This window comes from Loa loa (assembly GCF_000183805.2).
Source record: "Loa loa unplaced genomic scaffold supercont3.46, whole genome shotgun sequence".
Lineage (NCBI taxonomy): Eukaryota > Metazoa > Nematoda > Chromadorea > Rhabditida > Onchocercidae > Loa > Loa loa.
This window is the reverse complement of record NW_018108226.1, coordinates 28,257-40,566: the sequence shown is the minus strand read 5'-3', so window position 1 is coordinate 40,566 and position 12,310 is coordinate 28,257. Positions and strand designations below refer to the sequence as shown.

Here is a 12,310-nt window from a genome sequence, read left to right as displayed (position 1 = left end):
GGAACGAGAGAGAGAGAGAGAGAGAGGCAGAATGTCTACCATAAGAGCCCGAACGCGCAGGGTGAAGTTAGATGACGGATGCCGAACAGACATGAATCATGATATGAAATTGTTGAGCTTGGAGAACTGTTGATAAGCTAATTCAAAACTTCGTCAAGTTCGTCAAGTTTTTCTGCTAATTCTTATATGCCATTATGTTTCTGGACCCTTCCCTGAACGGTGTTGTTTCTTTTATATTTGGTAAAGACAGAACAAAATAGACTTTTTGATTGAAAACCATTACTAATAGAATAGTTGGTATGATGATGATGAAGTGATGCAAAAGTTAGGTTTTTTTTACAGTGTTTTCAAGAGGTTGATAGTGAAGAAGAAATTCGTTACAGTCGAATACACTTTGAGAGAATTACTTGTTTATGGTGGAAGACAGTTTCACTCTTTACCACTATCTTGAAAAGAATCTTATTCATCGTTTTCAATGAGCAATAGTGCACTAGAAAAGTTCGAAATAACTTCGTGGGACTGATCGCCACTGACAAGGCATCCCTTCTAATCTTTCATTTCGGTATTGATCGGTACAGTCGCTCACCTGTGGTGGTGCTAAACGTTCAATATGTTTCATATTACCCGGTACAAAGTGTCCCTTCAAGTCATACAAATGATGTTTGTTATTTTCTTTGTGAGGAGTTCAATCTTTTATTTTACTCCTTTATTGCTTGGTTGATTAGTAAGCTTTAATCCAATTTGATTTCTGATAAAGTTGTTAACATTGGCACACACATGCTTTACATCTCTTGTAAAATGGTGTAGATAATGTATAGAATTTTGCAGTGTATGCAGTCGCTTCGTAATGTAATTTGAATCACAATCTCATGGCACTTGCATAAAGTTTTAGCACCATTCCCGGGAATGATTATAATTGGTGTACACTTATGTGTTTACTGTGGTAAGTGGATGGTGGAAAGGAACAGTCCATAATTACTGAAAGAATTTCCTAATAGTTATTGGTTGTTCATCCGTTTTGATTATTCAAAGCAAGTCGTTTGTTATGCAATTTCACCTTCTTCATGCAAAAATATCCTGGCCAGGATTTGCATCCATTTCCAAAGTTAAATTCATCGGTTACTACGTACCTTCCATTCCTTGTGCTGTAATTGTCCTTTTTGATAGCTTTCGTTTTTAGGTAATGCTGAATTGGAAGCATATCTACCAATACGACGGTATTTCATTGCTACTCTAGTTTATCTGATGGGTGATGAAAAAGAGTAATATGAGGTTTGCCCTCAGTGATCTATGTCGGAGAAGGATGATGAATAGGCATTCATATCTATTTGTAATCGTGCATGCTGCAAAAGACGTAAAACATGAGTTGCGAAATGTTGCAGTTGAGGTGCAACGCCTGTGTGCTGTATTGCATGCTTGTATTTCACATCATGCAGTGATTCTGTTTACAATGCATATTCAGTCAAATCGACGACCTCCTAAGGCGTTCAAGGTTCAAGGAGAGGTACAACTTCAGGGAAGCAGCAGAGGGAACATGCAGCCACCAATGCTAATAGAGAAATGCATGCCTACCTACCATCCAGACAGCTTGAGCTGCTCCTGCCACTTGTCATTCGTCATCGTCGCCCAGTACCTTCCTTCTCTTTCGTTATCGTCCTCAGTATGCATTCTTCACCGATAGATTGTAGTAGCAGTAGCAGCTATAATCAAACATGCGGTACAAGTCACAATAGCTAATAGAGAAGGAAGAAGCATCTTCCTCTCATCCCTCCCATCCTTTTCACTTTTCTCTCCTTCTCTCCACATTAACTCTTCCGCCTCATCTTGTCGTCATTCTTCCCTACCCAATTCCTCTCTGTGTTTTCTTCAACTCTCTAGTAATAAGGGTTCCTATCAGCTGATCTAATTATAGGTGTCCTATAATTATTGTCATTGTTATTTATTATTATATTCCATTATGACTAATTATGCAACACCGATAATATTATACTTTAAAAGTGAAAATCGTTCCTGGTCTTACCTAGGCAACGATCTCGTTCATTTTTTTTTCTCTATAATTTATTTGTATTCAGATGCATTTTGTAACTCCTCTGTTTTTTATGGTATGTTATGGAATAATATACACCGCAGTGCAAGCAATTTTCAGTTAGTGCAGGAGCGGGGCTCCTTCCATCAGTTAATCATAATTTGTTTTGTACGGTTCTTTTTATTAAAGGCTCGGAAATGATCGCGGAAAAAAAAAACCAACTCACGACCTACAGTCTAATATGAAGCAAGCCTGAATGTGTTATCCTTTTTCATCTCAATGAATCAATGATTATTACCCGTCATCTCCTTTCAAATTCATCTCTTCTTCCCCTTGTCACTTTTGATAGTTTACCTCCCAGATTACTGAATAGTGCAAATTGCTCATCTCCCTTTTTGTTTATGACTTTTGTCGCACTGAAAATATTTCGATTTTTTGGTGCTAATCATTTTTCATTCTAGGATTTCACATCCTTATCATATTTTCCGTCTCGTCCATATCCTGTTCTCATTTTTAAGTTTGTCCAATAGAAGCGAATTAAAATCCCTGATTATTGCTCAGTAGCGATGAGTTTCGGCCGAAATTTCATCCTAGAAATCTTCAATTTCATGTCATGTGATTTGTTTCAAATTCTGTTAGTCAAGGAATTTAAATCGCTTGGCCAGTTTTTTGAGTTTCAGAAATCCTCTTTTATCTCTTTTATCCTCTTTTAGTCGCTCACAACATATTTGATTTGTTATATCGATTATGTCGTAAAGCATCGACAACAATAATGCTTATAAATCAATCGAAACAGTCCAGAAATTTCGATTTATCAACTTTACATACACTCTTAAGGAAATGAAAATGAGTGAATGACAGATCTTTGGTCCATGAGTTTTCTCATTCCATCAAGGCACTTGCTAAAAAAGACAACGTTTTTCTAAAATGGCATTGGAAAAGTGAAAAAAAAGTTACACACCGCTGTTGATCATTTTAACGCAAATTCCACTGAGCCTTTTACTCTCGACTGTTTTATTTTTCAAGAACGAATAAGGAAGTTTTCGAGTCTTTCTCTATATAGCACTTTGATTTAGTGTACTACAATGCATAGTTTGAGAAAGTCAGCCGGTTTTTGGTCAGTCACATTTGATTTTCGGCTGTCCGACCGTGGAATGTACAAGAAGGATTGAATCATCTGCTGCGAAACTTTTGCTAAACTTTTAAATATATGTCTCTCTTCGATTTTTTTTACCTTTTCTTCCTTTTTAATTAGCTTTGCTTAGGAAAATTCATAACTGACAGCTTTTTTATGCAACAAAAGATAAATGCCAAAACAAATGTATTATGCATAGTCTGCAAAAGCCAACCTTTTGAGTTTCAGCAAACGTAGGTAATTATTAACCACTTTGTTAAAATCTTATAGTTGATATCTTTGTGCTGCTGCCAAATATTCATTATAACTGCTAATCAATTAGACATAGTAGGTGAGAGTTACATTTTTTTCTTATCTCATACTCATTGCTGCGTTTTTGTATGTTTTTTAGTCTGAGATATTTTTTTATGATTAAGGGATGGAGTGAAGATGATGGTCATAGTTCCTTTAAATCATTAATTGGCTTATGTGACGCGTCTTGCTTTTAAACATATATTCATTTAAAAATGATGACATATAATAGAATAGATACTGGATATGTAAACATTTTGGGGCTATTTATAAGGCAAGTCCCAATTTTACGATTATGCATTTATTAAGCTCGTTGCATATTTCATTACCGAAGTGATGCTATATAGAACGCAGAATGTTTAGTACAGTTCGTCGTATTTCGACCTCGTCTTGTACTTCGAGTTTTCCTTTGGCTGCTCATTCAGAGCCAATATTGAAATATGAAAAAAAGTTATACGTTACTGCGAATGATTTGATACAAATCCCACTGTGCTTTTTGCCTTTAACCGTTTTATTTTTCCAGGAACGACCGAGAAAGTTTTCGAATCTTTGCCGCATAATCGTATATTTCCTAAGTTTTCTTGCTTACACATTTCTCCGATTTGTTATTCTGAGGGAAATTCCACGGCCCTCGGTTTTCAATGAAAAAAACCGATGAATCGAACAATCAATCACAGGAAGGTTCTTCGTTGGTAATTCATGGCTTACGGCGTTTCAGTGTACGACAGGGAACAAGCAACAATTCTTTAAACTGCAAAGGTATAGAAGTGTCCGGTACCTCGAAGTCTTTATACCAGAACGGTGAAGTTTTGGATTCGTGGCACAATGCAGAAGACGATGTGAGTGCAACTCCTTTTTGGAATCATGATGATATGGAAAGAACGAGAAATGACATTTCCTTACTCAAAAGTGTTGTTACAAATAGTTATACTGGCATGACGCCTGGCAGCAGCATGAATTCGAGTGAAGTAAACCATAGCAGAGCAGATGGAACAACTTCACAACGACTGCAAAAATTCGTTCCATGTGGTTATGCTCCTAATCGCTTCCCAGTAACTCTTACTTCTATACCTCGTTCATGTTGGCCAAAAACCTGTTATGGGGATCCAGCCCATACTTTTTCCGGTACCATTACTTTGCCTTCTACAAGAATTGTTCCTGCTTCTTCGTCTACGACGCAGTCAGTACCGTCTACATCCGGTCTTGGTACATTATCAGCTAACGAACAGATTATTTATCCAAAGTCGCCGTCAACATCCAACAGTGGTCCTCGTAACAAATCCCAGACACTACTGGTCGGGTTACTTCGTCGAATTAATAATGGTACTAGTACTTCCAGTGTGTTAGAGGCCGAGCATAAAAAAATCAGCAAAATTGATTTAGGAAGCGAATTTTTCTATCGGAAATTATCTTTTCCGAAATATAGTGCTGTGAAAGAGTGTACCAGTGCTGATAGCAGAAAGTCACAGAAAGAAAAACTCGATAAAAAAGGTGCTGTGGAAGGTGCTAACAGTAGGCGTGATACACTGTTAATTTGGTCAGTATCTAAGGATAAAGGTGATTATCTTTTTTTGGACTTCGCTACTTTTCCTCTATATATGGCGCAAGCTTATGATTTTCATTGCTATTTTAACCTACTCAAACTTGGCTTCATTAAAAATTTTAAGCTTTGGTGCTGTTGCTAAGTCGTTTACTTCACCAGAGCAGACCTAAGTGCCTTTTGACGATGCGGTATTAACAGACACTGTGGCAGGTGGTATGGGGTTCTTCTACCTTATCTCAGAGGTATTCCAATAAAGCACATGGATACTCGAATTAAATTTTTTTTCCTATGAAAAAAAGGAAGAACAAATGAACCCTTTTCCCGAAATACGTGAAAAAAATGGTACAAATGGTATATCATTTTTTGTTCGTTTTGCAATTTAGAGTAATTTAATGCAAATGATGTTATTTTAATCACTTAATTGCATTTCTTCCGTGTTGCATGTTTTTACACGATTTTATCAGTTTTTCAAAATAATCGTCACTTTCCCGGTTATGACATTTTGTTTCATGGGAATTTCATGCTGAATTGAAAGCGATTAGTTGTGTAGGTTTCAATTTATAAACAGCAGTTGTGATTTACTGCTTGAAATTGAATTATTGCTATTTACCGGCATTCTTGGAATTCAAGAAAGTGGATTTGTTAAAGACTTGTGTTACCTGGAATTACGATACCAACTGAGACAGTGTTAACAGTGGTAGTCGAGCTAAGAGATGAAATTCGGCACTATAGCATTTCAAAACACCGTGGATTTAGTATCATATTTCTACCCTTCTTTCTCCTTAAGATTCATTTCTGCTCACTGTAGTTCTTTATTTTTTCATATTTTAATCCGTAATTTAACTTGTTTCTATAATTTCAGTTTTTTGTAATTTCCAAAATTTTTCACCAGAATTTCAGCAGGGAAAGGACTGAGTGTAGGATTTTTTACATACGAGTAAAAAAGACTAAAAGGCTAGACTATTTCGTTTGAGCGCTGCTCATAATTTCATTTGGTTATTGTAGCGGTTTTGAAATTCAGTAAAATTTTGGAACTGGTAAATGAGTTGAATGAGTTCAAGTAAATGAGTTGAATAACACGTAAAAAGATGCCAATCATTCTTGTTTTTTAAATATTTTTGATTCGATTTCACATGAATTGATGAAATACCACATTTTCGTATTTCAAATACCTCTCAAATATCTAATCTCTTCCAGAATTTTAGAAGCAGAAAATATCCGAAATAAATCGTCGAAAAGTTTTTTGTCACGTGGCAAGCCGCACATGCCTAAATTTCTTCAGTCATTTTGCTGTTGTATACGATCCGAAACTGCTATTAAAGGTTCCTTTCAATTTTTTTTCGACAGCCATAACAAAAATGTTGAACCAATAATAAAGTGAGTTATAGAATCACTTTTCACAAGAAATTTCCGAAAATTCAAGTAATTTTCATCAAATCTTCGCCATAACATTTGTTGTAGTATTTCTAAGTAAGGAAAACAGCATCAATCGTTATGGTGTTCACTTTCATCTCTTACTACGCTGTTTAGTTTGTAGTTGCTAGAGACTTTTGTATTCAACATTATAATTTTTTAGCAAAACGACGAATACTTCATTCGGTCCCCTCAACTTCAACTCCACAGTCACTGATTACTCAGGTAACAAAAAATTCTCAAAACGGGACAAACATAAACGGAACAAGTGTCAGTGTGAATGATTCCTATTCAGCTGATAGTTATAATGATACCAGAGAATACGTTCCTATGGTCAGTTTTCTTTTCGCTTAACTACGGTTACTAGATTTTTTAAAATTTCTTTAAAGTTGTACTACTGCTAGTTGGTAGTAAGGAATATTTAAGTTCTTTTGAAATTTTCGGTTCGGCTGGATTTCTTGAAATTTAGCTGTTGTTTAAAATTCCGAAATTCACTATTCTCTACCTTTAGATTAGAATAAAACTAGTCAAGATCCTATTCAGAATAAAGATTGGCCAGCGCGCATATTATTCATTTGGAATAATTTTTAATTAAAAAAATTTTCGAGTTTTTCTCTTCAAAAACAATGTTTTGAAATTTTTTAAATAATTATAATTAATTGAAAGTTAGATTAAAAATGAAAAAAACATTAATTAGAAATAATATTTCACACAGTAAGTCAAAAAATTTATGTTCTTTCTTCGGTATCCAATGTTTGGAAAAAAGAAAAGTTGTTAGCAATTGGTGTGCTGTTGTATGAGGAACGTTTTTTCACGTTGATATGGATTAAGCTTTAGGTGAATAATGGATTTTTCAATATTTATATGACCGAACTCAATATAATTACTGTACTATATGTGCGTCCATATGTATCTGCCTGTATGATGTGGGTATCCATTACATACGGTACGTACGGTCTATTTCGTTCAACTGTTCCAGAAAGCTTACCCTTTTCATTCACAGTATGGACTGAAGCAATCTCATGGGGTACATCTAGCGTTGGTCAGGAATAATCGTTAATTCTATCCTCTTACAAGCTGATCTTAGCGTCCCCGACTTTTCTATTTTTTTTTTTATCACTTCTGAGTATTTGAAGACGGTTCATATGATAATTGAATTGATTGACACTTTTTAAACAGTCTTATTTATGATTAGTTACTCTTCTAGCAAGTGATAAAAAAATTCATTTTCATTTCGATTCAACTTTTTTTGTTTTGTTTCGAGTTTCATTCTCAGTGGAGGCTTGGTTTTTTTTTAGAACTTTATTTGACCGGTTCTCACATTGAAATTTCTTTAAAAAAATGGAGTATATTTCTCATTTTGACCTACTTCTTGCAGATAACTTCATAGGATGGTAATTTTTAACATTTCTTACATTAATCAGTTATCATTTGCTGTTTCCGTTACTTCCTATGACATTTTCTTCTAATTGGTTTTTTTTTTTTAAATCGTCCTTTTTTGAGTATCAGGAAAATTTCACTTTCTGAAAAATTTTTTTTCAAAACCCAGCGCGCGGAACTTAAGAAATAGTACAAAGAAAGTGAATAAAAGGTTTTGGTGAGATAATATTTCACTTGAAATACGTCTTTGCCTCATTTCTTGATATGCTTCTTGTTCACAGACTGTTTCATTTAAAGGTTGGATTAGACACAATTATTTTGCTAGATCAGCAGATAAAATGGGAAGCATTTAGTGAAGCATCAGAGCCAAACAAATCTGATTTGCTGAATTTTATACTCTAAGAGATTAAATTTAATTACCTACGCCCAACGTAGTGGAGCAGCAGCATTTTTGATTGTTTGTTCTGTTCTTGATAGTGTGAAGGTAAATTTTGTTGATGGGCTGAGCAGTTCCATCCTTTTGCATTGCTATTTTTCCCGCGCTGCGAGCTTTTTTGTTCCATTTCATTCTGTCCTGCAACCGCATGTCACTTCAATGTCATCATCATTAGTAGAAGAGAAAATCGGTCATATGGGAGGATGCTTGACAGCAAATATTTCTTGAACTGTTTCAAGTCCTCTTTTCCTCTGTTTTAAGAGGCAACGATGTGGGCAATTAGTGAATTGATCTGTAGTTTTATCGATAACAAATCTGAATTAAAAGTAAGTTGCTTCCCTTTTCATTTGTCGAACTTTTTGAAAAGTTAGAACTGGTTTCGGATTAAGGATGAATGGGTGAAAGGTCCTATATCATCAGTTTTTTGAAGAGACCACGTGCAGAATGTCAATGTCATCGTTTGAATGAAGCAGATAAATTTAATCTTCGGTGGGAGCCCAAAATTTCAAGTATTTGCCGAAGTTCCATGCGACAACGTGTTTTTTATATTCTTACGCTGTGGTGATAGTGACATATGCTGCGCTTTACTATCGTTAGGTATAATTAAATTTATCTTCCCTCAATGGAATTTAAATATTTGGTGAGTGAAAGCTTTTTTGCTAACGCGAAGTTTTCAACGTTTGAGCCAAAGTAAATTCATCCGGAATTTCATTTGGCACTATTCATTATATAAATCATAGTTGTGATAGAAAGCAGTCAAAAAAAAGTGCTCAATGGAAGCAGTCTTGTTCTTTCGAAAGGATTTTACATCAGGTACCTGCCAAGACATTGTTTTTCAAGTTTTAAACCGTTTAATCTGTTTGTTTTGATTAATGGTAATGCAGCAGTTTTCATGTATTTGGGAATTAATCCTTCTCTTTTGCACTGCGCATCCTCTAATTTCCGGAATCTCATAGAAGTTATCTGTGGAAAATATATGGAATAAAATAAAATAATATATTGAAATGAAATTTTTTGGTGCAGAGACTCGGAGTTCATAATTTCACTACTGCGCGGTCTTCTGTTTACGAAATGTAGATGAGCACATGCTTGTGATGCTGTTTTTGTTGTCCAGCAGCGGAATAGAATAGAAATATTAGAAAGCATAACGCCGTACCATGGAACTGGATTAAAAATCTTTAGTTTGTCAATGTAATAAAAAGTAGAAATTCCTTTAACAAAGAATTTTTTCGTTTCGAAGGAAAAACATTTACATCATTTTTTACATTATTTGGTTTGTCTTTTCAGGATCATAAAAAAGCTTGCGTGTAGTGTTTCTGAACACAATCTACTATCCAGAAGCATGGAAGTGTAGAGAACATTATGTCAGACATCGTAAATTTTAGACGTTAAATAAGAGGAAAAAAAGGAAATACTTAGCATTTTTAGACGGAAAATTTAGTAAGAATCAAACAAATATTAATTTTGGTAAGTTGGAATTCAAAAGAAAAAAATTGAGCTTAAGGAATAGCAAGTAGTTTACTTATTGAATAAAGTTTACTTATTATTTCTATAATATCTGATTCAAAGCATAGACTGTTTTCATTTTTTTCCATTTTAGCCATCTAAATTGTTGTAGTATAGTTTCTGGTTATCTGGACCAGGTGTATCGGGATATCAGTAATGATGAATAACTAGTAATTAACTGCGCCTCTAACTTGATTGCAAGTAAACTTCATTAAAACGATATAGTCAACTTCTCGCTCAAATTTCCATTTTTACATTTTGTTTTAATATTTTTCAATCCTACATCATTCAGTACTTCAAGTGGCGATACCCCACTTCTTTTGCGATACTTTATAAATGACTCATGCTCATTTCTTGTCCCAAACACCTTCCAGTTTCAACTTTAACTTTGAGATGTAAGGGAATTCGGTATCAGTGAAAGGAGTGAGTGAAGCATAACTTTTCGTGGTAGCCAGATGATGGGTTTGGCAGCTTTTCGAATATTTTGAAAGAATTGAAGAAGATTTAGTTTATATATTGTTTTTGAAATCGAAATATTTATCCGAAAAAAAGATGAAATTTCAGCAGCTCTGCGACAAATTGCTACTACCTCCAGTGCGTCCGTGTGATGGAGATAAAAAATGTCTCATTATTGATTTGGATGAAACATTGGTGCATTCTTCTTTCAAGGTGAATTTTAGCATATTAACATCTACTTAATTTAGATTAAGGGTAATTCGTTTTGGGTCTGATGTAAACCCATAAGTCGAATAATATCCGTGTTGTTCTGTGAATTCAGATTTGATTCGTTGTAGAAAGTTATAAGTTCGAAGCTTTGAAGGTGATGCCTGTGACTACGACATTTGTTTTACGCTTAATACAAGAATGAAAACTTCAAAGTCCTTTTTAATTTTTTTGTTTCGATTTCCTGTGCATTGCGGACTTTTTGAAAAGGATGGATGATTTTTATCTTTTTGAAACGCCTGTTTTCAATTAAATATATTTCAGCCGGTGAAGAATCCCGACTTTATAATACCGGTTGAGATCGATAATGTTATTCATCAAGTTTATGTATTGAAACGGCCTTATGTGGATGAGTTTCTAGAAAGGATAGGTGACAAGTTTGAGTGTGTATTGTTCACAGCCAGTCTTGCCAAAGTACTTTTTTCCTAAGCTTGTGGTTTATTTTTTCCTGAGAATTGATGGAGAGAAATGTGCAACATTATAAAAACGTCTTTTAGAGATCGACCATCCTGAGAACCGTATAAAAGTATTGTTAAAGAATATTTTTGAAAATAAAATGAGAGGAAAAAAGCACATGTGGTGTTGCACATTTTTAACAAAGATAATGAAGAATGTTACCTCAGTTATCTTCTAATTGAGATAAATATGAATTGGCAAACATTTGATAGCATTACATTATTGTTTATAAGTGCTAACTTTCAATTAATGTGGCAGACTGATTTTTATAAATTTCATATTTTTTGCGGATGAGTGATTCTCGTAATTTCTATATTTTCCTTACTGCTACGATCTTTTTATCGCTGTATGTAAAAAACAAGGCATGAAAAAGCTGACAAAATCATCCACTAAGCAGGGTTCAACACTATTAATGAATGACAAATAATGTAGTCGAGATGAATAAATTGTTCTTTAAGTAATGATTCCAAACTATTAATGGATTTCAGTATGCCGATCCAGTTGCTGATTTCTTGGATAAAAGAGGTGTGTTTCGTGCACGACTATTTCGAGAATCTTGCGTTTTTCATAAGGGTAATTACGTCAAGGTTAGTTTTAATTATTTTTATCCGTCAATCATTTCCGAGGCATGTTTTTCCCGTACTTATTTGAAATATATTTTATATTATACTCCAAAAATGTTTGTAAATATTGGGGCAGGTAGAACTGTGTCTTATCATAGTTTGCAAATAATCGCTTTCTTATTTTGCACATTTTCTTTAGAAGCTTAAATTTTACTGCTGAGAGGAAATATAGTAGGATTGGGTTTTCTGCTCGCCATCTCATTTACTGTTTAATTTTCAGGATTTAACAAGGCTTGGGCGCGATTTAAAAAAAGTGATCATTGTGGATAATTCACCGGCTAGCTACGCTTTTCACCCCGATAATGCAGTATGTTTCCTACTTCATCTTTTTTTTTCATTGTCTAGTGGTGGGGAAACATTTTCATTTTTGACGCTGTGATCTTCCCCTATTTAGAAAGATAAATTTAAACCTTAAAAAGATTTATTGAATATTGGTAATTTTTCGGATTGTAAAAAAAAATTCATCGTTCATTCTGTCGCAAAGTTTTTTTTTTTTTACTACATCCCTCCTCCCGCACCCTTCCCCCCGACCATCCCTTAGTTTACCATAACCGTTCAAACCATCATCGTTGCATTGCTACGATTATAGCTATCAATACCCAATATCAAAAACGCCCTTTCTCCTTCTCCCTCCAAACCAAAAATTTCTCTTCCCTCGTCCTGCTATATTTCAGCAAATCTATCATATACAAAACCGTTCCCTTCTTCTTCTCTCAACTCCCCAAAAATGAAAACACATATTCTAATCATTGAAAAGCTTTGCCTTTCACATAACAAA

General features: G+C 34.5%; 3 protein-coding genes across 3 annotated transcripts; 2 read left to right on the top strand and 1 right to left on the bottom strand.

Annotated features, from left to right (window-relative positions):
* Positions 1 to 490: 490 nt before the first annotated feature.
* On the bottom strand, positions 491 to 1,226 carry LOAG_08580 (hypothetical protein; the record flags this gene model as incomplete). Its single annotated transcript, XM_003144110.1, has 2 exons — positions 491 to 640; positions 1,131 to 1,226. 2 exons carry the CDS (start codon positions 1,224 to 1,226, stop codon positions 491 to 493), a joined length of 246 nt encoding a protein of 81 aa, XP_003144158.1.
* Positions 1,227 to 1,303: 77 nt separating this feature from the next.
* On the top strand, positions 1,304 to 1,737 carry LOAG_08579 (hypothetical protein; the record flags this gene model as incomplete). The annotated part of the gene is made up of 2 exons (XM_003144109.1): positions 1,304 to 1,418; positions 1,517 to 1,737. The coding sequence occupies 2 exons, from the start codon at positions 1,304 to 1,306 to the stop codon at positions 1,735 to 1,737; spliced, it is 336 nt and encodes a 111-aa protein (XP_003144157.1).
* A 2,356-nt stretch (positions 1,738 to 4,093) lies between these two features.
* Positions 4,094 to 11,911, top strand: LOAG_17158 (hypothetical protein; the record flags this gene model as incomplete). Its single annotated transcript, XM_020449817.1, has 7 exons — positions 4,094 to 5,009; positions 6,201 to 6,317; positions 6,572 to 6,741; positions 10,295 to 10,399; positions 10,718 to 10,867; positions 11,398 to 11,496; positions 11,753 to 11,911. The coding sequence occupies 7 exons, from the start codon at positions 4,094 to 4,096 to the stop codon at positions 11,909 to 11,911; spliced, it is 1,716 nt and encodes a 571-aa protein (XP_020306588.1).
* Positions 11,912 to 12,310: the final 399 nt, after the last annotated feature.